Source organism: Oncorhynchus clarkii, chromosome 11, assembly GCF_045791955.1.
Source record: "Oncorhynchus clarkii lewisi isolate Uvic-CL-2024 chromosome 11, UVic_Ocla_1.0, whole genome shotgun sequence".
Classification (NCBI taxonomy): Eukaryota; Metazoa; Chordata; class Actinopteri; order Salmoniformes; family Salmonidae; genus Oncorhynchus; species Oncorhynchus clarkii.
This window is the reverse complement of record NC_092157.1, coordinates 15,329,729-15,352,686: the sequence shown is the minus strand read 5'-3', so window position 1 is coordinate 15,352,686 and position 22,958 is coordinate 15,329,729. Positions and strand designations below refer to the sequence as shown.

Below are 22,958 nucleotides of genomic sequence, written 5' to 3'. Positions count from 1 at the left end.
TGTAGATTAATAGTGAAGACCTCAGACTATGTAATCATTGAATCATGTAGTAACCCCAAAAAGTGTTACATCAAAATATTTTAGATTATTCAAAGTAGCCACCCTTTTCCTTGATATGACAGCTTTGCACACTTGGTATTCTCTCGACCAGCTTCACCTGGAATGCTTTTCCAACAGTCTTGAAGGAGTTTCCACATATGCTGAGAACTTGTTGATGTTGACAGTTGATGTAGAGATGTGTCTGTTACTTGAACTGTGAAGCATTTATTTGGGCTGCAATTTCTGAGGCTGGTAACTCTAGTGAACTTATCCTCTGCAGCAGAGGTAACTCTGGGTCTTCCTTTCTTGTGGCGGTCCTCATGAGAGCCAGTTTCATCATAGCGCTTGATGGGTTTTGCGACTGCACTTGAAGAAACTTTTTTCCGGATTGACTGACCTTCATGTCTTAAAGTAATGATGGACTCATTTCTCTTTGCTTGTTTCAAGCTGTCCTTGCCATAATATGGACCTGGTCTTTTACCAAATAGGGTTATCTTCTGTTTACCACCCCTACCTTTTCCAACACAACTGATTGGATGAAATGCATTAACAAAAATAAATTCCACAAATAAACTTTTAACAAGGCACACCTGTTAATTGAAATGCATTCCAGATGACTACCTCATGAAGCTGGTTGAGAGAATGCCAAGAGTGTGCAAAGGGTGGCTATTTATATAAAATATATTTTGATTTGTTTAACACTTTTTGGTTACAACATAATTCCATATGTGTTATTTCATGGGTTTGATGTCTTCACTATTCTACAATGTAGAAAATAGTAAATATAAAGGAAAACCTTTGAATGAGATGGGGTGTCCAAATGTTTGATTGCTACTGTACATATATTGATTTAATAATCATTGACCGCAATTGAGCCTATATTTTTCTGCAGCCTTCCTTGACATAATCTCATGAGGTTAACATATTGTAAATAAATAGCTAAAACACTGATCCATAGTTTCCAATGAATAAATTCTTCCAGCATACAAGTGTGTAGGAACATCATGGTCATCATCAGGGAATGATGGAGTGATATAGACAGGGAAAAGGGAATGATGGAGTGATATAGACAGGGAAAAGGGAATGATGGAGTGATATAGACAGGGAAAAGGAAATGATGGAGTGATATAGACAGGGAAAAGGAAATGATGGAGTGATATAGACAGGGAAAAGGGAATGATGGAGTGATAAGTGGCAGGGTAAAGGAGTGATAGAGTAGTTAGAGGGGGGTAAAGGACTGATGGAGTAGTTAGAGGGATGGTAAAGGACTGATGGAGTAGTTAGAGGGATGGTAAAGGACTGATGGAGTAGTTAGAGGGATGGTAAAGGACTGATGGAGTAGTTAGAGGGAGCGATAAAGGACTGATGGAGTAGTTAGAGGGAGGGGTAAAGGACTGATGGAGTAGATAGAGGGACAAGGAAAGGACTGATGGAGTAGTTAGAGGGAGGGGTAAAGGACTGATAGAGTAGTTAGAGGGACGAGGAAAGGACTGATGGAGTAGTTAGAGGGAGGGGTAAATGACTGATGGAGTAGTTAGAGGGAGGGATAAAGGACTGCTGGAGTAGTTAGAGGGAGGGATGAAGGACTGATGGAGTAGTTAGAGGGAGGGATAAAGGACTGATGGAGTAGTTAGAGGGGGGGGGTAAAGGACTGATGGAGTAGTTAGAGGGAGCGATAAAGGACTGATGGAGTAGTTAGAGGGAGGGGTAAAGGACTGATGGAGTAGATAGAGGGACAAGGAAAGGACTGATGGAGTAGTTAGAGGGAGGGGTAAAGGACTGATAGAGTAGTTAGAGGGATGAGGAAAGGACTGATGGAGTAGTTAGAGGGAGGGGTAAATGACTGATGGAGTAGTTAGAGGGAGGGATAAAGGACTGCTGGAGTAGTTAGAGGGAGGGATGAAGGACTGATGGAGTAGTTAGAGGGAGGGATAAAGGACTGATGGAGTAGATAGAGGGAGGGATAAAGGACTGATGGAGTAGATAGAGGGAGGGATAAAGGACTGATGGAGTAGTTAGAGGGAGGGGTAAAGGACTGATGGAGTAGATAGAGGGAGGGATAAAGGACTGATGGAGTAGTTAGAGGGAGGGGTAAAGGACTGATGGAGTAGATAGAGGGACGAGGAAAGGACTGATGCAGTAGTTAGAGGGAGGGGTAAAGGACTGAGAGTAGTTAGAGGGAGGGGTAAAGGACTGATGGAGTAGTTAGAGGGAGGGGTAAATGACTGATGGAGTAGATAGAGGGAGGGATAAAGGACTGATGGAGTAGATAGAGGGAGGGATAAAGGACTGATAGAGTAGTTAGAGGGAGGGATAAAGGACTGATGGAGTAGATAGAGGGAGGGATAAAGGACTGATGGAGTAGTTAGAGGGAGGGATAAAGGACTGATGGAGTAGATAGAGGGAGGGATAAAGGACTGATGGGGTAAAGGACTGATGGAGTAGATAGAGGGAGGGATAAAGGACTGATGGAGTAGATAGAGGGAGGGATAAAGGACTGATGGAGTAGTTAGAGGGAGGGATAAAGGACTGATGGAGTAGTTAGAGGGAGGGATAAAGGACTGATGGAGTAGTTAGAGGGAGGGATAAAGGACTGATGGAGTAGATAGAGGGAGGGATAAAGGACTGATGGAGTAGTTAGAGGGAGGGATAAAGGACTGATGGAGTAGATAGAGGGAGGGATAAAGGACTGATAGAGTAGTTAGAGGGAGGGATAAAGGACTGATGGAATAGTTAGAGGGAGGGATAAAGGACTGATGGAGTAGATAGAGGGAGGGATAAAGGACTGATGGAGTAGATAGAGGGAGGGATAAAGGACTGATGGTGTAAAGGACTGATGGAGTAGATAGAGGGAGGGATAAAGGACTGATGGAGTAGATAGAGGGAGGGATAAAGGATTGATGGAGTAGTTAGAGGGAGGGATAAAGGACTGATGGAGTAGTTAGAGGGAGGGATAAAGGACTGATGGAGTAGATAGAGGGAGGGATAAAGGACTGATGGAGTAGTTAGAGGGAGGGGTAAAGGACTGATGGAGTAGATAGAGGGAGGGGTAAAGGACTGACAGAGTAGTTAGATGGAGTGGTCAGGCAGGTGTGTGTGAGTCCTCACGTTAGGACCAGGCAGGCTCTTTCATGGCAGCTCCTTAAAGGTCCTGAGTGTTGCTGTGCTCCTGGTGTTCATGTAGCTGGGACAGACAACCCACACTATGAAAACATGACCAACTACAACCCATAGGACTCTACCTACTGTCTTAGCCCAGGCTGGCGAGTCTGTGTGTACACTGAAATGTAGTCCTTCCCATCCTTATCACACACAAACAGCTGGGTGTGTGCATTCATGTGTTTGTTACCTTTTGAGCCCGTGCCTCCAGCAGATCTCCCAGTGATTCCAGTAAGCCAGTGAAGGTGGGATGGGCTGAGGGGTTAGCCTCCCAGCATGCCAACATGGTGCTGTAACTACAGACAAACGCACACCAGTTATACTCAAGCCAAGTCTTGAGTATAACTCCGTGCCTCGAGCCACCTGGAAACTGTAGGACATGAGATTCTCCAGGAGCAGAGGACACTTGGAGACACCTGGAAACTGTAGGACATGAGATTCTCCAGGAGCAGAGGACACTTGGAGACACCTGGAAACTGTAGGACATGAGATTCTCCAGGAGCAGAGGACACTTGGAGACACCTGGAACTGCAGGACATGAGATTTTCCAGGAGCAGAGGACACTTGGAGACACCTGGAAACTGTAGGACATGAGATTCTCCAGGAGCATAGGACACTTGGAGACACCTGGAAACTGTAGGACATGAGATTTTCCAGGAGCAGAGGACACTTGGAGACACCTGGAAACTGTTGGACATGAGATTCTCCAGGAGCAGAGGACACTTGGAGACACCTGGAAACTGTAGGACATGAGATTCTCCAGGAGCAGAGGACACTTGGAGACACCTGGAAACAGCAGGACATGAGATTCTCCAGGAGCAGAGGACACTTGGAGACACCTGGAAACTGTAGGACATGAGATTCTCCAGGAGCAGAGGACACTTGGAGACACCTGAAAACTGTAGGACATGAGATTCTCCAGGAGCAGAGGACACTTGGAGACACCTGGAAACTGTAGGACATGAGATTCTCCAGGAGCAGAGGACATTTGGAGACACCTGGAAACTGTAGGACATGAGATTCTCCAGGAGCAGAGGACACTTGGAGACACCTGGAAACTGTAGGACATGAGATTCTCCAGGAGCAGAGGACACTTGGAGACACCTGGAAACTGTAGGACATGAGATTCTCCAGGAGCAGAGGACACTTGGAGACACCTGGAAACTGTAGGACATGAGATTCTCCAGGAGCAGAGGACACTTGGAGACACCTGGAAACTGTAGGACATGAGATTCTCCAGGAGCAGAGGACACTTGGAGACACCTGGAAACTGTAGGACATGAGATTCTCCAGGAGCAGAGGACACTTGGAGACACCTGGAAACTGTAGGACATGAGATTTTCCAGGAGCAGAGGACACTTGGAGACACCTGGAAACTGCAGGACATGAGATTCTCCAGGAGCAGAGGACACTTGGAGACACCTGGAGAGAGAAAGAGAGAGATCAAATGATGTGTAGATAAACTTTTTGGCTCGTCTCTCTCTTACCCCCCTCCTCTATACTCTCTCTCTTACCCCCCTCCTCTATACTCTCTCTCTTACCCACATCCTCTATACTCTCTCTCTGCTCCTTGAACCCTGAGCTGGTGCTGCTCTCACTGGTGGACACACCCGTGAGTGAGTGAGTGAGTGAGTGAGTGAGTGAGTGAGTGAGTGAGTGAGTGAGTTGTGATTAGTGTGTTTTGGTAGTGCTAGTAGTCAACATAGAGTGATAGTTGACTTAAGGTTCTAATGCAGTGTGTTATCCCACTGATTGAATGAATGTTGTTTCCACGTCATTTCAACCCCAGAAATCTATGTGACGACGTTGAATCAACGTGGAAAACTGATTGGATTTGTAAAAAGTCAGCAACATACGGCCATTTTTTTGTTTTTTTTTCTCCCAATGTTTAACCCAAATTCAATGACATGGTGATATTTTGTTGTTGATTTCATGATGAATTCACATCAGTTGACAACTCAACCAAATGTAAATCAAGCATAGTGTGTTTAGTGGTGTAAACTGGAGTTCAGTGTGTACAGATATGGAATGAGCTGATTCTAAAAACACGCACTGTGAGTGTTTACATGAATCATAGAGAACTAGATACTCAGAACTACAGATTTGAGTATAATGTCACTCTTGCTCTTATTACAGTTAATACCACAGAACATAAATTGATTGCAGAAGTGAGTCTATGTGTTTGCGTGCTTGAGGTTAATTTTGTAGATCCATAAGAGGAAATAAGAGTTGGCTGTGAGATAGGTCTGTTAGTGTGACACTGACACCTTCTTGATGCACTTCACAGCATAGACATAGTCACTGAGTACTCAAAACATTAAGAACACCTGCTCTTTCCATGACATAGAAGGACCACGTGAATAAAAATCCAAATCAAATTTTATTTGTCACATACACATGTTTAGCAGATGTTATCGCGGGTGTAGCGAAATGCTTGTGTTTCCAGCTCCAACAGTGCAGTAGTATCTAACAATTCACAACAATACACACAATACATACAACCTAAAAGTAAAATAATGGAATAAGGGAATATATAAATATTAGGATGAGCAATGTCAGAGTGGCATAGACTAAAATACAGTAGAATAGAATACAGTATATACATATGAGATGAGTAAAGCAAAAATATGTAAACATTATTAAAGTGACTAGTGTTCCATTATTAAGTGGCCAGTGATTTCAAGTCTATGTATATAGTGCAGCAGCATCTAAGGTGCAGGGCTACATAACTTGGTAGAAGCTGCCTAGTGGTGGCTATTTATGGCCTTCCTGTGACATCGGGTGCTGTAGGTGTCCTGGAGGGCAGGTAGTTTGCCCCGGTGATGCGTTGGGCAGACCACACCACCCTCTGGAGAGCCCTGCAGTTGTGGGCACAGCCTGGTATCACAGCCTGGTAAGGCAACGGCACTGCCCACAACTGCAGGGCTCTCCAGAGGGTGGCGTGGTCTGCCCAACGCATCATCGGGGCAAACTACCTGCCCTCCAGGACACCTACAGCACCCGATGTCACAGGAAGGCCATAAAGATCATCAAGGACAACAACCACCCGAGCCACTGCCTGTTCACCCCGCTATCATCCATTAGGCAAGGTCAGTACAGGTGCATCAAAGCTGGAACCGAGAGACTGAAAAACAGCTTCTATCTCAAGGCCATCAGACGGTTAAACAGCCACCACTAACATTGAGTGGCTGCTGCCAACATACTGACTCAACTCCAGCCACTTTAATATTGGAAAAATTGATGTAAAAAATGTATCACTAGCCACAATGCCACTTAATATAATGTTTACATACCCTACATTACTCATCTCATATGTACTGTATATACTGTACTCGATACCATCTACTGCATATTGCCTATGCCGTTCTGTACCATCACTCATTCATATATTTTATAATAAGTTTTAATATATATATATATATATATATTTTATGTATAAGGTAGTTGTTGTGAAATTGTTAGGTTAAATTACTTGTTGGTTATTACTGCATTGTCGGAACTAGAAGCACAAGCATTTCGCTACACTCGCATTAACATCTGCTAACCATGTGTATGTAACAAATAAAATTTGATTTGATTTGATAGTAGGTGCCAGGCGTACCGGTTTGTGTCAAGCACTGCAATGCTGATGGTTTTTCACACTCAACAGTTTCCCGTGTGTATTCAGAAAGGTTCACCACCCAAATGCCATTCAGCCAATTTGACACAACTTTGGGAAGCATTGGAAACAACAACGTTCAGGATCCCTGTGGAGCGTATTTAACACCCTGTTCGGGCCATGCCCCGATCATTTGAGGCTGTTCTGAGGGCAAAAGGGTGGGGGTGGGGAGTGGGGGAGGCGCAACTCAATATTAGGAAGGTGTTCCTAATTTGTGGTATACTCAGTGTAGACAGGATGTCTTATCAATGGAGATCTGTGTTTCCAAGTGTTTCCCCTATATTCATGCAAAATTGTTGCCTACTTTGCAACAATGGACAGTCGTTGGTTCAATGACTGGAAGTCTATGGCACTGCTAGCATGTCATTGCGCTAACGCTAGTAGCAATGTCATTACCCTTTCCACCACTGCTGAAAAAAATCCTAGGGGAAACACTGATTTACCCAAAGCCCTGTGCACCTGAGTCCTGGACTTCCTGATGGTGATGAAGGTAGGCAACATTACCTCCTCCACACTGATAACATTAGCCTCACACAATTCCAACTACATCATCAAATTCGCTAAACGACACGACAGTATTAGGCCTGATTACCAACAACGACGAGACGGCCTACACGGAGGAGGTAGGCACTATGATGGTGTGGTGTCAGGTAAACAACCTCTCCCTCAATGTCAGAAAAACAAAGAAGCTGATTGTGGACTTCAGGAGGAACCAGGCTGGACACGCCCTGAACCTCATCAATGGGGCCACCGTGGAGACGGTCAAAAACATAATCGGAGTACACATCTCTGAGGAGCTCAGATGGTCAAACCACACAGACACCGCCGTGAAGATGGCTCGACAGCGACTGTTCAACCTCAGAATGCTGAAGAAATTCGGCCTGTCCCCGAGGGGATAATGCCGGGCTGCATCACATCCTGGTACGGCAACTCCAGCACCCCGGACCGCAAGGCACTACAGACAGTGGTACGCTCAGCCCAACGCACCATTAGGTGCACACTGCTTGCCCTCCAGGACACCATTAGGTGCACACTGCTTGCCCTCCAGGACACCATTAGGTGCACACTGCTTGCCCTCCAGGACACCATTAGGTGCACACTGCTTGCCCTCCAGGACACCATTAGGTGCACACTGCTTGCCCTCCAGGACACCATTAGGTGTACACTGCTTGCCCTCCAGGACACCATTAGGTGCACACTGCTTGCCCTCCAGGACACCATTAGGTGCACACTGCTTGCCCTCCAGGACACCATTAGGTGTACACTGCTTGCCCTCCAGGACACCATTAGGTGCACACTGCTTGCCCTCCAGGACACCATTAGGTGCACACTGCTTGTAATTACAGGGTACAGTGACACTCTTGAGCACCAACATGCAGGGGAAAGTGAAATAAAACAATAAAACAATACAAATTATACAAATAGATAACGATAAAAATAGAAATAACAATATGTGGCAACAATAAATGCCCATTGGGGTGGGGGCAGGGTAAATGTCTGTTGGGGGGGTGGGAAATGTCCATATGGGGAGCAGTGGGGGGAGGGGGGGGGGGGGGGGGCAGGTGGTTGACTAGTGGTGGCAATTCAGAAGCCTGATGGTCTGGGGGCAGAAGCTATTGGCCCGTCTTACAGTTTTTGCCATGTTGCTCCTATACTGCCCGCGTCTGAGTGATGGAAAAGGGCCAATAGCAACAATCCATGGTTCGGGTGGCTGGGCCTTGGTGCAGGCTCACAGCAGCTTGACCACATTCATCAGAGCCTTGTGCTCACTGTGAGTAGCCCCCTCTGGTGGACAGCAGTCAGGACAGCACATTATAAATACAGCACATGCCTCAGTCATTATGGTAGTAAAGTACAGTCATGTTATATTCTATTCACTTTTGTATTACTCTACTCTAACGGTCCTCATTTGTTCTTAGATATCATGACTGAGGTATAATGCATATAAGGAAGCATGTACCTTTAATAATGAACATAAGAAGCAGGTACCTTTATGAACATAAGGAAGCATGTACCTTTAATAATGAACATAAGAAGCAGGTACCTTTATGAACATAAGAAGCAGGTACCTTTATGAACATAAGGAATCAGGTACCTTTATGAACATAAGGAATCAGGTACCTTCATGAACATAAGGAATCAGGTACCTTCATGAACATAAGGAATCAGGTACCTTTATGAACATAAGGAATCAGATACCTTTATGAACATAAGGAATCAGATACCTTTATGAACATAAGGAATCAGGTACCTTTATGAACATAAGAAGCAGGTACATTTATGAACATAAGGAAGCAGGTACCTTTATGAACATAAGGAATCAGGTACCTTTATGAACATAAGAAGCAGGTACCTTTATGAACATAAGGAATCAGGTACGTTTATGAACATAAGGAATCAGGTACCTTTATGAACATAAGGAATCAGGTACCTTTATGAACATAAGGAATCAGGTACCTTTATGAACATAAGAAGCAGGTACCTTTATGAACATAAGGAATCAGGTACCTTCATGAACATAAGGAATCAGGTACCTTCATGAACATAAGGAATCAGGTACCTTTATGAACATAAGGAATCAGATACCTTTATGAACATAAGGAATCAGATACCTTTATGAACATAAGGAATCAGGTACCTTTATGAACATAAGAAGCAGGTACATTTATGAACATAAGGAATCAGGTACCTTTATGAACATAAGGAATCAGGTACCTTTATGAACATAAGAAGCAGGTACCTTTATGAACATAAGGAAGCAGGTACCTTTATGAACATAAGGAATCAGGTACCTTTATGAACATAAGGAAGCAGGTACCTTTGAGCATCTTGACAGCCACAGTTCCGTAGCCTGTAGAGCTGTAGATGCCAAAGGCAGACACCTGCATGACCTTCCCAAAGGCCTCATGGTCCAGACTTTCCTCTGGAAGGACACAGAGACAGAATCATAACACAATCTCCTTAGCTATTTGTTTCTCAAATGGTGGGTTGGAACCTAAAGGTGTGTCGTGGTTTAACACTGGGCGGTGGCAGTCTGTCAGAGTCAATGTTTTGTTAAATCTTTACGGTCATGAGAAAGTTCAGAAGGCTTTAGGTGGGAACCACCTAGATGTTATAAAGTTAAGTTGAAATTCAACAAGACTTTATTAAAACGACATTATCTGTATATCCAACAAGCCCAATGAGTCAAACTCAGATCACACCCAAGCCAGACCTGATTAGTTACAGTAAACACAGCTCCCACCCTTGCACAACACAGATAATGCTGATTACATGGGACACTCCTAGTCATCTCTGAAGCAGATGAGAAAGTGATCTTATCTATCTTCAAACTTAATCATCTCCTCTTTCCGAAGTTTATACACAGGGAGTTCCTAGAATGTCTGTAACCAATCACTACACAGTGTACTGGGTCAGTAACCAATGGTGTAAAGGTATACCCAGTTCGAGGCAGTCTCTGGGAACTCCCATTGGCTGGGGTCGTACAGTAGTCTATCACACTGCTCCTCCGGAGGCCCCTTGTCCGAGTCCAGGATGATTGACAGGTACTCTGCCTTTGCCTGAAAGAGAAATGGATTTATATGGTATTATCAAAAATAAGATATTTATGCAATTATTTACACTCTAGTCTGCTCCATTTGTCTCATCTGTTTGAGTTTACATATGAAGAGAGTGATCACCTGTTTTAGTTTACGTATGAAGAGAGTGATCACCTGTTTTAGTTTACATATGAAGAGAGTGATCACCTGTTTTAGTTTGCGTATGAAGAGAGTGATCACCTGTTTTAGTTTACATATGAAGAGAGTGATCACCTGTTTTAGTTTACGTATGAAGAGAGTGATCACCTGTTTTAGTTTACGTATGAAGAGAGTGATCACCTGTTTTAGTTTACGTAGGAAGAGAGTGATCACCTGTTTTAGTTTACGTATGAAGAGAGTGATCACCTGTTTTAGTTTACATATGAAGAGAGTGATCACCTGTTTTAGTTTACGTATGAAGAGTGTAAGCAGCAGCCAGAAGAGAGTGGCCACCAGACAGGTACAGGTGAGAGTAAGGATCTCCAAAGACAGGCCCTCTGACGAGTCTACACACAGACAGAAAGAGAGAGAGAGAGAGAGAGAGAGAGAGAGAGAGAGAGAGAAAGAGAGAGAGAGAGAGAGACAGAAAGATAGTGAGGGAAAGAGAGAGAAAGAGAGAGAGAAAGTGAGAGAGAAAGAGAGAGAGAGAGAAAGAGAGAGAGAGACAGAAAGATAGTGAGAGAAAGAGAGAGAAAGTGAGAGAGAGAAAGTGAGAAAGAAAGAGAGAGAGAGAAAGTGAGAGAGAGAGAGACGAAGTGAGGATAGCCCAAGTTTACAGGGCATCAGAGTGGGGCTTCTGAAGATATAGAAATTATCCAAGTTTACAGGGCAGCCAGGAGTGTTTCTGAAGATATAGAAATAGCCTCAGTTGACGGGGCAGCAGAGTAGGGCTTCTGAAGATATAGAAATAGCCTCAGTTGACGGGGCAGCAGAGTAGGGCTTCTGAAGATATAGAAATAGCCTCAGTTGACGGGGCAGCAGAGTAGGGCTTCTGAAGATATAGAAATAGCCTCAGTTGACGGGGCAGAAGAGTAGGGCTTCTGAAGATATAGAAATAGCCTCAGTTGACGGGGCAGCAGAGTAGGGCTTCTGAAGATATAGAAATAGCCTCAGTTGACGGGGCAGAAGAGTAGGGCTTCTGAAGATATAGAAATAGCCTCAGTTGACGGGGCAGCAGAGTAGGGCTTCTGAAGATATAGAAATAGCCTCAGTTGACGGGGCAGCAGAGTAGGGCTTCTGAAGATATAGAAATAGCCTCAGTTGACGGGGCAGCAGAGTAGGGCTTCTGAAGATATAGAAATAGCCTCAGTTGACGGGGCAGCAGAGTAGGGCTTCTGAAGATATAGAAAAAGCCTCAGTTGACGGGGCAGCAGAGTGGGGCTTCTGAAGATATAGAAATAGCCTCAGTTGACGGGGCAGCAGAGTAGGGCTTCTGAAGATATAGAAATAGCCTCAGTTGACGGGGCAGCAGAGTGGGGCTTCTGAAGATATAGAAATAGCCTCAGTTGACGGGGCAGCAGAGTAGGGCTTCTGAAGATATAGAAATAGCCTCAGTTGACGGGGCAGCATAGTAGGGCTTCTGAAGATATAGAAATAGCCTCAGTTGACGGGGCAGCAGAGTAGGGCTTCTGAAGATATAGAAATAGCCTCAGTTGACGGGGCAGCAGAGTAAGGCTTCTGAAGATATAGAAATAGCCTCAGTTGACGGGGCAGCAGAGTAGGGCTTCTGAAGATATAGAAATAGCCTCAGTTGACGGGGCAGCAGAGTGGGGCTTCTGAAGATATAGAAATAGCCTCAGTTGACGGGGCAGCAGAGTAGGGCTTCTGAAGATATAGAAATAGCCTCAGTTGACGGGGCAGCAGAGTAAGGCTTCTGAAGATATAGAAATAACCTCAGTTGACGGGGCAGCAGAGTGGGGCTTCTGAAGATATAGAAATAGCCTCAGTTGACGGGGCAGCAGAGTGGGGCTTCTGAAGATATAGAAATAGCCTCAGTTGACGGGGCAGCAGAGTAGGGCTTCTGAAGATATAGAAATAGCCTCAGTTGACGGGGCAGCAGAGTAGGGCTTCTGAAGATATAGAAATAGCCTCAGTTGACAGGGCAGCAGAGTAGGGCTTCTGAAGATATAGAAATAGCCTCAGTTGACGGGGCAGCAGAGTAGGGCTTCTGAAGATATAGAAATAGCCTCAGTTGACGGGGCAGCAGAGTAGGGCTTCTGAAGATATAGAAATAGCCTCAGTTGACGGGGCAGCAGAGTAGGGCTTCTGAAGATATAGAAATAGCCTCAGTTGACGGGGCAGCAGAGTAGGGCTTCTGAAGATATAGAAATAGCCTCAGTTGACGGGGCAGCAGAGTAGGGCTTCTGAAGATATAGAAATAGCCTCAGTTGACGGGGCAGCAGAGTAAGGCTTCTGAAGATATAGAAATAGCCTCAGTTGACGGGGCAGCAGAGTGGGGCTTCTGAAGATATAGAAATAGCCTCAGTTGACGGGGCAGCAGAGTGGGGCTTCTGAAGATATAGAAATAGCCTCAGTTGACGGGGCAGCAGAGTAGGGCTTCTGAAGATATAGAAATAGCCTCAGTTGACGGGGCAGCAGAGTAGGGCTTCTGAAGATATAGAAATAGCCTCAGTTGACAGGGCAGCAGAGTAGGGCTTCTGAAGATATAGAAATAGCCTCAGTTGACGGGGCAGCAGAGTAGGGCTTCTGAAGATATAGAAATAGCCTCAGTTGACGGGGCAGCAGAGTAGGGCTTCTGAAGATATAGAAATAGCCTCAGTTGACGGGGCAGCAGAGTAGGGCTTCTGAAGATATAGAAATAGCCTCAGTTGACGGGGCAGCAGAGTAGGGCTTCTGAAGATATAGAAATAGCCTCAGTTGACGGGGCAGCAGAGTAGGGCTTCTGAAGATATAGAAATAGCCTCAGTTGACGGGGCAGCAGAGTAGGGCTTCTGAAGATATAGAAATAGCCTCAGTTGACGGGGCAGCAGAGTAGGGCTTCTGAAGATATAGAAATAGCCTCAGTTGACGGGGCAGCAGAGTAGGGCTTCTGAAGATATAGAAATAGCCTCAGTTGACGGGGCAGCAGAGTAGGGCTTCTGAAGATATAGAAATAGCCTCAGTTGACGGGGCAGCAGAGTAGGGCTTCTGAAGATATAGAAATAGCCTCAGTTGACGGGGCAGCAGAGTAGGGCTTCTGAAGATATAGAAATAGCCTCAGTTGACGGGGCAGCAGAGTAGGGCTTCTGAAGATATAGAAATAGCCTCAGTTGACGGGGCAGCAGAGTAGGGCTTCTGAAGATATAGAAATAGCCTCAGTTGACGGGGCAGCAGAGTGGGGCTTCCGAAAGTAAATCAAAAAGGGAGACAGCTTCCTTCCTGACTTATCAGAACACAACAACACTCAGCCACTCCTCTCCATGGTCAGGCTAGGGAGCATCCGCTGCTGCTGCCCAGGGAAGAGCCCTCCAAACGGGGCGTGATGACAGGCTCTCTAAATGAGGAACAGAACTGTGAAAATCTATCAAGACTAAGACCAAGTAAACAGTATGCAGCATTGTCTTCATACTGTATCTTGTTATAATAAATTACTGCAATATGTATACATTTAATCATCTAATGGTAGGTATCACAACAATGTGTCCACAGACATAAAAATGCCCTTATATGGAAGAAACACATCTTGGATGGTTATAGAAAGAGAGAAGAGAGAGAGTTTAATGTATTCCAGAGTTACTATTGGTTAGTGGATCCTTACTCTGAACCCAGATGTAGGTGGAGCCCACAGCAGAGCCTCTCTCATTGGTGGCCTGGCTGGTGTACAGACCCTGTTCCTTCACTGTGATTCGGTCAATGTGGAGGGTCCCGCCTCCTGCTCATGAGAAACAGAACATGTCACGGTCATTTTACAACACTGACTTCAGAGGTCAATCTCTATAGTCTGAAGAGGATTCCATCTCCTTTTCATTCAGGCAGTACAGATGAAGAGGAGTCAGAAGGAACCCAACCTCCACTGAATAGTAAAAAGCACTGTGTATCTTACCTGAGCACTGTGTATCTTACCTGAGCACTGTGTATCTTACCTGAGCACTGTGTATCTTACCTGAGCACTGTGTATCTTACCTGAGCACTGTGTATCTTACCTGAGCACTGTGTACCTTACCTGAGCACTGTGTATCTTACCTGAGCACTGTGTATCTTACCTGAGTCCTGCAGAAGAGAGTGTTGGTCCTTGTACCATGTGATGAGGGGGTGTGGCAGCTGAGTGTCACTGAACCACTGGCAGAGTCTGTAACAGCACTGGAGTCTTCAGTACTGTGGGGGAACACACACAACGAGTGTGTGTGTGTGTGTGTGTGTGTGTGTGTGTGTGTGTGTGTGTGTGTGTGTGTGTGTGTGTGTGTGTGTGTGTGTGTGTGTGAGTGAGTGAGTGAGTGAGTGAGTGAGTGAGTGAGTGAGTGAGTGAGTGTGGAGGTGTGGAGGTGTGTGTGCGTGTGTGTGTTGTTAATAACCCAATGGCCAAGGTCCGTGAGAAAAGAGGTCATCACTGCACCACATTCATAAGTCATACAGTAGTCCTCTGAATAGATCATACAGTAGTCCTCTGAATAGATCATACAGTAGTCCTCTGAATAGATCATACAGTAGTCCTCTGAATAGATCATACAGTAGTCCTCTGAATAGAATGAGTGGCGTTTTTCCTGCAATCGAAAGGAGGGATATTTGACATCCGTCTCTGGACCCTTGCCACGCTCTGATGACAATGTGTGTGTTAGTAACACATTTCTGTGTGAGTGTATGTGTGTGTGCCCTTAACTTCAACTTCACATCAGCTGACGTGCGTCCCTCTTGGGTTTGTAGTAGTAACCTTAAAATACCTCTTTTCCCACTGACCAAAACAATGTATCATTCATCATCAGGGCTGTTATTAGCTGTTAATAGACCATTGACCATTAGTCATAAATGGCCACTAAACATTACTCACCACCTAGAATAAGGACATTCCCGCCCCTCTTTCCCTTTTCTCTCCCTTTTCTCTCTCTCGCTCTCCTTCTTATTCTCTCTTTCTCTCTCTCCTTATTCTCTCTCTCTCTCTCTCTCTCTCTCTCTCTCCTTCTTATTCTCTCTCTCTCTCTCCTTCTTATTCTCTCTCTCCCTCTCCTTAGTCTCTCTCTCTCTCTCTCTCTCTCTCTCTCTCTCTCTCTCTCTCTCTCTCTCTCTCCTTCTTATTCTCTCTCTCTCTCTCTCCTTCTCATCCCCCCCTCTATCTTTTGTATTATCTCTTTCTCTTTCTCTCCTTCTCTCTCTCTGTCTCTCTCTAGTAAAAAGCCCATGGGGTCTTGCAGAGGAAGTGTACGCATCAGGATTTGATTGTGAGCAGCAGCAGTAAAAGACATGAATAAAAGGTACTTAAGTAACGCGGGACTGACTGTTGTTTCCCATATCTTCCTCCTGGACAACAATTGATGATTGTCTGTGAGTTCGTGGTCTGACAGTGTCTGATTGGCTGATTGTTCCTCTGGCCCTGTGAAGGGGCCTGTAAATGTGGCATTGTGGGAAGTGCCATTGTGTCCTCTTCCTCCTGACGAGGGAGCATTCCCACGTGAAAGAAAGACTGAGGCAGGGAGGGGCCCCAGGAAACTACAGGACCCAGTTCCCAAGCACTGATCTGACACTGTGTGTGTGTGTGTGTGTGTGTGTGTGTGTGTGTGTGTGTGTGTGTGTGTGTGTGTGTGTGTGTGTGTGTGTGTGTGTGTGTGTGTGTGTGTGTGTGTGTGTGTGTGTGTGTGTGTGTGTGTCGTTGTGTGTGAACTTGAGGGTTTATGTGCATACCAGGTGGTGAATGGTGTTATCGCCATACAATGGAAAGGGCCATATAGGCAAGCAGTTGTATTTTCTGCTGTGTTGAAATTATATTGTATGTGTGTCTATGACCCTGTTTGTCAGTGGATGTGTGTATGTGTTATAGTGATGTTGATGTTGATGATGATGATGATCAGAGGGATCACATGTGAGAGGTTAGAGGGCTCTGCTGTGTCAGTCACCAGTTGCCATGACAACTTGGTGTACAGTTGTTTATTGGCTACGCAAGTGAGGTCTCCTCCCTCTCTTAGCTCCTCCTCCTGTTTCACATCGAAGCCTCCTGGGACATCTGAGAGAGGGAGGTCGGAGAGAAAGAAGGAGGGGGGAGACAGGGAGGTGAGGAGGGAGAGAGGGAGGAAGGGCTGCAGAGATTCAGTTCCTATTCAATCCACTTTGGTCTACACCTCCCTATCACACAACTCTGAAAACCCTTGTAACACCACAACAAACCTTCCTGCCCTTCTCACTAGACCTCTATCGAACTTGAGTCCACCAAGCCACCATTTTCTTAACCTTTGATGACAAAGTTGAAGAACTATTGTGGGTAAAAGTATTTTGAAGAATAAGGTGAAAAGGCCTTTTATTACGGCTCGAGGCTATCCTGATGGCAGATAGTGTTCATCTGTCTCCAACACCCCTAGTTCTCTCCAAATAAAGAGGGCCTGGTGGCCCAGGGAAGTGCATCCCGCACAGGGAAGTGCACCCCACACAGCGAAGTGCACCCCACACAGGGAAGTGCACCCCACACAGGGAAATGATGGCAGATAGTGTTCATCTGTCTCCAACACCCCTAGTTCTCTCCAAATAAAGAGGGCCTGGTGGCCCAGGGAAGTGCATCCCGCACAGGGAAGTGCACCCCACACAGGGAAGTGCACCCCACACAGGGAAGTGCACCCCACACAGGGAAGTGCACCCCGCACAGGGAAGTGCACCCCACACAGGGAAGTGCACCCCCGCACAGGGAAGTGCACCCCGCACAGGGAAGTGCACCCCGCACAGGGAAGTGCACCCCGCACAGGGAAGTGCACCCCGCACAGGGAAGTGCCCCCCGCACAGGGAAGTGCACTCCGCACAGGGAAGTGCACCCCGCACAGGGAAGTGCACTCCGCACAGAGAAGTGCACCCCGCACAGGGAAGTGCACCCCGCACAGGGAAGTGCCCCCCGCACAGGGAAGTGCACTCCGCACAGGGAAGTGCACCCCGCACAGGGAAGTGCACTCCGCACAGAGAAGTGCACCCCGCACAGGGAAGTGCACCCCGCACAGGGAAGTGCATCCCGCACAGGGAAGTGCATCCCACACAGGGAAGTGCATCCCACACAGGGAAGTGACTTGATATGAGCCCAGGTTCCTGTTTTACTCAAACACACACATATACACAGCGGACAACACACACAGGGGTAAACACACACATATACACAGCGGACAACACACACAGGGGTAAACACACACATATACACAGCGAACAACACACTCAGGGGTAAACACACACATATACACAGCGGACAACACACACAGGGGTAAACACACACATATACACAGCGGACGACACACACAGGGGTAAACACACACATATACACAGCGGACGACACACACAGGGGTAAACGCACACATATACACAGCGGACAACACACACAGGGGTAAACACACACATATACACAGCGGACGACACACACAGGGGTAAACGCACACATATACACAGCGGACAACACACACAGGGGTAGACACACACATACAAATACACAGCAGACAACATTCACTCACGTGCACACACACACACACCACAACACCAGCACGCACACACACACACACACACACACACACACACACTCTCTCTCTCTCTCTCTCTCTCTCTCTCTCTCTCTCTCTCTCTCTCTCTCTCTCTCTCTCTCTCTCTCTCTCTCTCTCTCTATCATCACAGTGAGAGAGGGGGAGGAATTGAGAGAGAGACAAAGGACAATAAGAGAGAGAGAAAGAGAGAGAGAGAGAGAGAGAGGGGGGGAGGGTGAAAGATGGGGAGAGGCAGTGACGATTAATATGATAGTCACTCATAGCTTTTACATCATGACACAGAAACACACTAACGTATGCAATAGTGCACATACTGGTAGTACTATACTGTAAGTCATAATGTAGGACGTTGTTTGGATTATGTGACTGTGTAGTGACCAGCATGTTGGTGTAATGTTGTTGTACTGCACCTGTAATATAAAAGGACATGTCCAGTTCGTTCTTGAGGCAATACAGCGATACACTCTGGATACAAACACCTCAGCAACCATCAAAATCACTACGGTCTGTGGAAAATAAACACACGCACGCACGCACACACACACACACACACACACACACACACACACACACACACACACACACACACACACACACACACACACACACACACACACACACACACACACACACACACACACACACACACACACACACACACACACACACACACACACTCTCTACCTCTGCTACCACCGATAGCAGCAGTAAGATTTTCCAGCAGCTGATTGAGATAATAGATGTCTCTGAGCCAGCTAAACACACTACACACACTCACTTAACTAAGTGTGTGTATGTGTGTGATAGAAAGATTAATGAGTTGTTGCATCTTTGGGTATATGATATCCATCAAATCAAATCAAATTGTATTTGTCACATGTGCTGAATACAACAGGTGTAGTAGACCTTACCGTGAAATACTTACTTACAAGTCCTTAACCAACAACGCAGTTAAGAAAATATTTACTAAATAAACTAAAGTAAAAAAGTAACACAATAAAATAACAATAACAAGGCTAAATACAAGGGGTACCAGTACCGAGTCAATGTACAGGGGTACAGGTTAGTCAAAGTAATTGAGGTTATTTATACATGCAGGTAGAGGTAAAGTGACTATGCATAGACAATGTAACAGCAGTGTAAAAACAAAGGGGGAAGGGGGTCAATGTAAATTGTCCAGGTGACCATTTGATTAATTGTTTAGCAGTCTTATGGATTGGGGGTAGAGCCTTTTGGACCTAGACTTGGCGCTCTGGTATCATGCGGTAGCAGAGAGAACAGTCTGTGACTTGGGTGACTGGAGTCTTTGACCATTTTTGGGGCCTTCCTCTGACACCGCCTGGTATAGAGGTCCTGAATGGCATGAAGCTTGGCCCCAGTGATGTACTGACATTTATGCACAACCCTCTGTAGCGCCTTACGGCCCGGATGCCAAGCAGTTGCCATACCAGGCTGTGATGCAACCGGTCAGGAAACTCACGATGGTGCAGCTGTGTAACCTTTTGAGGATCTGGGGAACCATGTCTTTTCAGTCTCCTGAGGTGGAATAGGCGTTGTGGTGCCCTCTCGCGACTGTCTTAGTTTGGACCACACAGCCGTTATACCGCTCAGGAAGGAGACGCGTTCTGTCTCCTACAGATGAACATACTTTGGTGTGAAAAGTGCAAATCAATCCCAGAACAACAGCAAAGGACCTTGTGAAGATGCTGGAGGAAACAGGTACAAAAGTATCTATATCCACAGTAAAAGGAGTCCTATATCGACATAACCTGAAAGGCCGCTCAGCAAGGAAGAAGCCACTGCTCCAAAACCACCATAAAAAAAGCCAGACTACGTTTTGCAACTGCACATGGGGACAAAGATCGTACTTTTTGGAGAAATGTCCTCTGGTCTGATGAAACAAAAATAAAACTGTTTAGCAATAACCACTGTTATGTTTGGATGAAAAAGGGGGAGGCTTGCAAGCCGAAGAACACCATCCCAACCGTGAAGCACGGGGGTGGCAGCATCATGTTGTGGGGGTGCTTTGCTGCAGAAGGGACTGGTGCACTTCACAAATTAGATGGCATCATTAGGGAGGAAAAGTATGTGGATATATTGAAGCAACATCTCAAGACATCAGTCAGGAAGTTAAAGCTTGGTTGCAAATGGGTCTTCCAAATGGACAATGACCCCAAGCATATTTCCAAAGATGCTGCAACATGTCTTAAGGACAACAAAGTCAAGGTATTGGAGTGGCCATCACAAAGCCCTGACCTCAATCATATAGAACATTTCTGGGCTGAACTGAAAAAGCATGTGCGAGCAAGGTAGCCTACAAACCTGACTCAGTTACAGCTCTGTCAAGAGGAATGGGCCAAAATTCACCCAGCTTATTGTGGGAAGCTTGTGGAAGGTAACCCAAAATGTTTGACCCAAGTTAAACAATTTAAAGGCAATGCTACCAAATACTAATTGAGTGTATGTAAACTTCTGACCACTGGGAATGTGATTAAAGAAATAATTATCTCTGCTATTATTCTGACATTTCACATTCATAAAATAAAGTGGTGATCCTAACTGACCTAAGACAGGGAATTTTTACTTTTTTACTTAAATGGATTAAATGTCAGGAATTGTGAGAATCTGAGTTTAAATGCATTTGGCTAAGGTGTATGTGAACTTCCCACTTCAACTGTATATGATAACAGTGGCAAGAAAAAGTATGTGAACCCTTTGGAAATACCTGGATTTCTGCATAAATTGGTGATACAATTTAATCTGGTCTTCATCTAAGTCACAACAATAGGCAAACCGTCTGCTTAAGCTAATAACCTTGGGATGAGGTTTTGATGTTGGTGTGCTGTGCCTTTTTTTCTCCATACATTGTGTTGTGTTCCTTCCAAACAACTCAACTGTAGTTTCATCTGTCCACAGAATAGTTTGTCAGAAGCGCTGTAGAACATCCAGGCGCACTTTGGCAACTTCAGACTTGCAGCAATGTTTTTTTTGGACAGCAATGGCTTCTTCCGTGGTGTCCTATGAACACCATTCTTGTTTGGTGTTTTATGTATCGTAGACTCGTCAACAGAGATGTTAGCATGTTCCAGAGATTTCTGTAAGTCTTTAGCTGACACTCTAAGATTCTTCTTAACCTCATTGAGCATTCTGCACTGTGCTCTTGCAGTCATCTTTGCAGGATGACCACTCCTAGGGAGAGTAGCAACAGTGCTGAACTTTCTCCATTTATAGACAATTTGTCTTACTGTGGACTGATGAACATCAAGGCTTTTAGAGATACTTTTGTAACCCTTTCCAGCTTTATGCAAGTCAACAATTCTTAATCTTCTGCGATCTCTTGTTCGAGGCATGGTTCACATCAGGCAATGCTTCTTGTGAATAGTAAACTCAAATCTTGTGAGTGATCTCCAATCTCGTTTCATTGATTGGACTGCAGGTTAGCAGACTCCTTACTCCAATTAGCTTTTGGAGAAGTCATTAGCTTAGGGGTTCACATACTTTTCCAACCTACACTATGAATGTTTAAATTATGTATTCAATATAGACAAGAAAAATACAATAATTTGTGTGTTATTAGTTTAAGCACACTTGTTTGTCTATTGTTGTGACTTAGATGAAGATCAGATCAAATTTGATGACCAATTTATGCAGAAATCCAGGTAATTCACAGGGGTTCACATACTTTTTCTTGCCACTGTCTCTCTCTCTGTGTGTGTGTGTGTGTGTGTGTGTGTGTGTGTGTGTGCGTGCCTGCGTGCGAGCGTGCGTGCGTGCGCGTGTGTGTGTGTGTGTGTGCGTGCGTGTGTTTGTGTAATCCATCATGGCTGTGTAAGTGTGATGCGTGTTTCTCTGGGGTATGTGTTAGTAATCCATCACAGTCCCTCCCTCTGTGTCTCAGCCTGTCCACTCCACCGGTGGTGCGCTCACCTTATTCTTCCCCTGGAGCACTTCCTGTCTGTGTGTAGGATGTGGTTCTGTGTGGACGTGCTGGGGGCCCTCTCTCTCACCAAGCTCCATAGTGAGGAGGAGTAAGAGAGGGACAGGGCTCAGCTGTGTTGACACAGTGAAGTCACGGCTAGCCAGACGGCAGGTGTGTGTGAGAGTGTGTTTGTTCCACAGCTGTGCGCTGCAGGAGGAAGACCGGAACTCATCATCACTATTGTAATCGCTATCTTCATCTTTATCTTGGCCATCATCGTCATCATCATCCCTATTATTGTCTCCTATCATCATCATCCTTATTATGACATCAGCATTACTACCATCATCATCATCATCCCTTGTTCACTGCTCAACTGCTTTCCCGATGGAGTCTTGTCAATGGTGTCAGTGACTGTAGCAGCATGTACTCTCTGCCGACATTGTTCATTTCTGTACTGTAGGATGTAGAGGTGGTATTGTCAACTAACATCCCTCCATTCGTAAAATCATCCCTCCATTCGTAAAATCATCCCTCCATTCGTAAAATCATCCCTCCATTCATGAATTGTCCATTCTATTCTTAAACATTCCAAGAGGATTACCACTGGGGTTTTCCCGGGTAATGAAAAACTCCACTACACTGTTACCTTTCTATAATATCTCTTTGCCTGCTTTTGAATGATATTGCGCGCCTTTTTCTCGCAGAGTAACTCTGATTTTTATATTCCTACACCAATATTTCAACACCTCTCATAATCTCAAATGATCACAAACTGATTCTATCCCATGGCCAGTGCCTCTTCCCCTCCCCTCCCCTCCCCTCCCCCTCCCCTCCCCTCCCTCTCTCTCTCTCTCTCTCTCTCTCTCTCTCTCTCTCTCTCTCTCTCTATGTGTCTCTCTCCCTCTCTCCAGCCCCCCCCCCCCCTCTCTCTCTCTCTCTCTCACTCTCTG

General features: G+C 45.5%; 1 protein-coding gene across 1 annotated transcript in view; it reads right to left on the bottom strand.

Moving 5' to 3' along the window:
* LOC139420539 (uncharacterized) overlaps window positions 1-22,958 on the bottom strand; it is a 98,979-nt gene that overhangs the window by 42,033 nt on the left and 33,988 nt on the right. Inside the window, 17 exon segments of the mRNA XM_071170734.1 lie at window positions 3,605-3,832; window positions 3,922-4,044; window positions 4,134-4,256; window positions 4,346-4,468; window positions 4,558-4,620; window positions 4,740-4,795; window positions 7,591-7,737; window positions 7,858-8,216; window positions 9,649-9,777; window positions 10,297-10,416; window positions 14,199-14,305; window positions 14,637-14,712; window positions 16,443-16,585; window positions 18,497-18,529; window positions 18,532-18,592; window positions 22,014-22,051; window positions 22,054-22,119. Coding sequence (XP_071026835.1) covers window positions 3,605-3,832; window positions 3,922-4,044; window positions 4,134-4,256; window positions 4,346-4,468; window positions 4,558-4,620; window positions 4,740-4,795; window positions 7,591-7,737; window positions 7,858-8,216; window positions 9,649-9,777; window positions 10,297-10,416; window positions 14,199-14,305; window positions 14,637-14,712; window positions 16,443-16,585; window positions 18,497-18,529; window positions 18,532-18,592; window positions 22,014-22,051; window positions 22,054-22,119 — 1,995 coding nt within the window.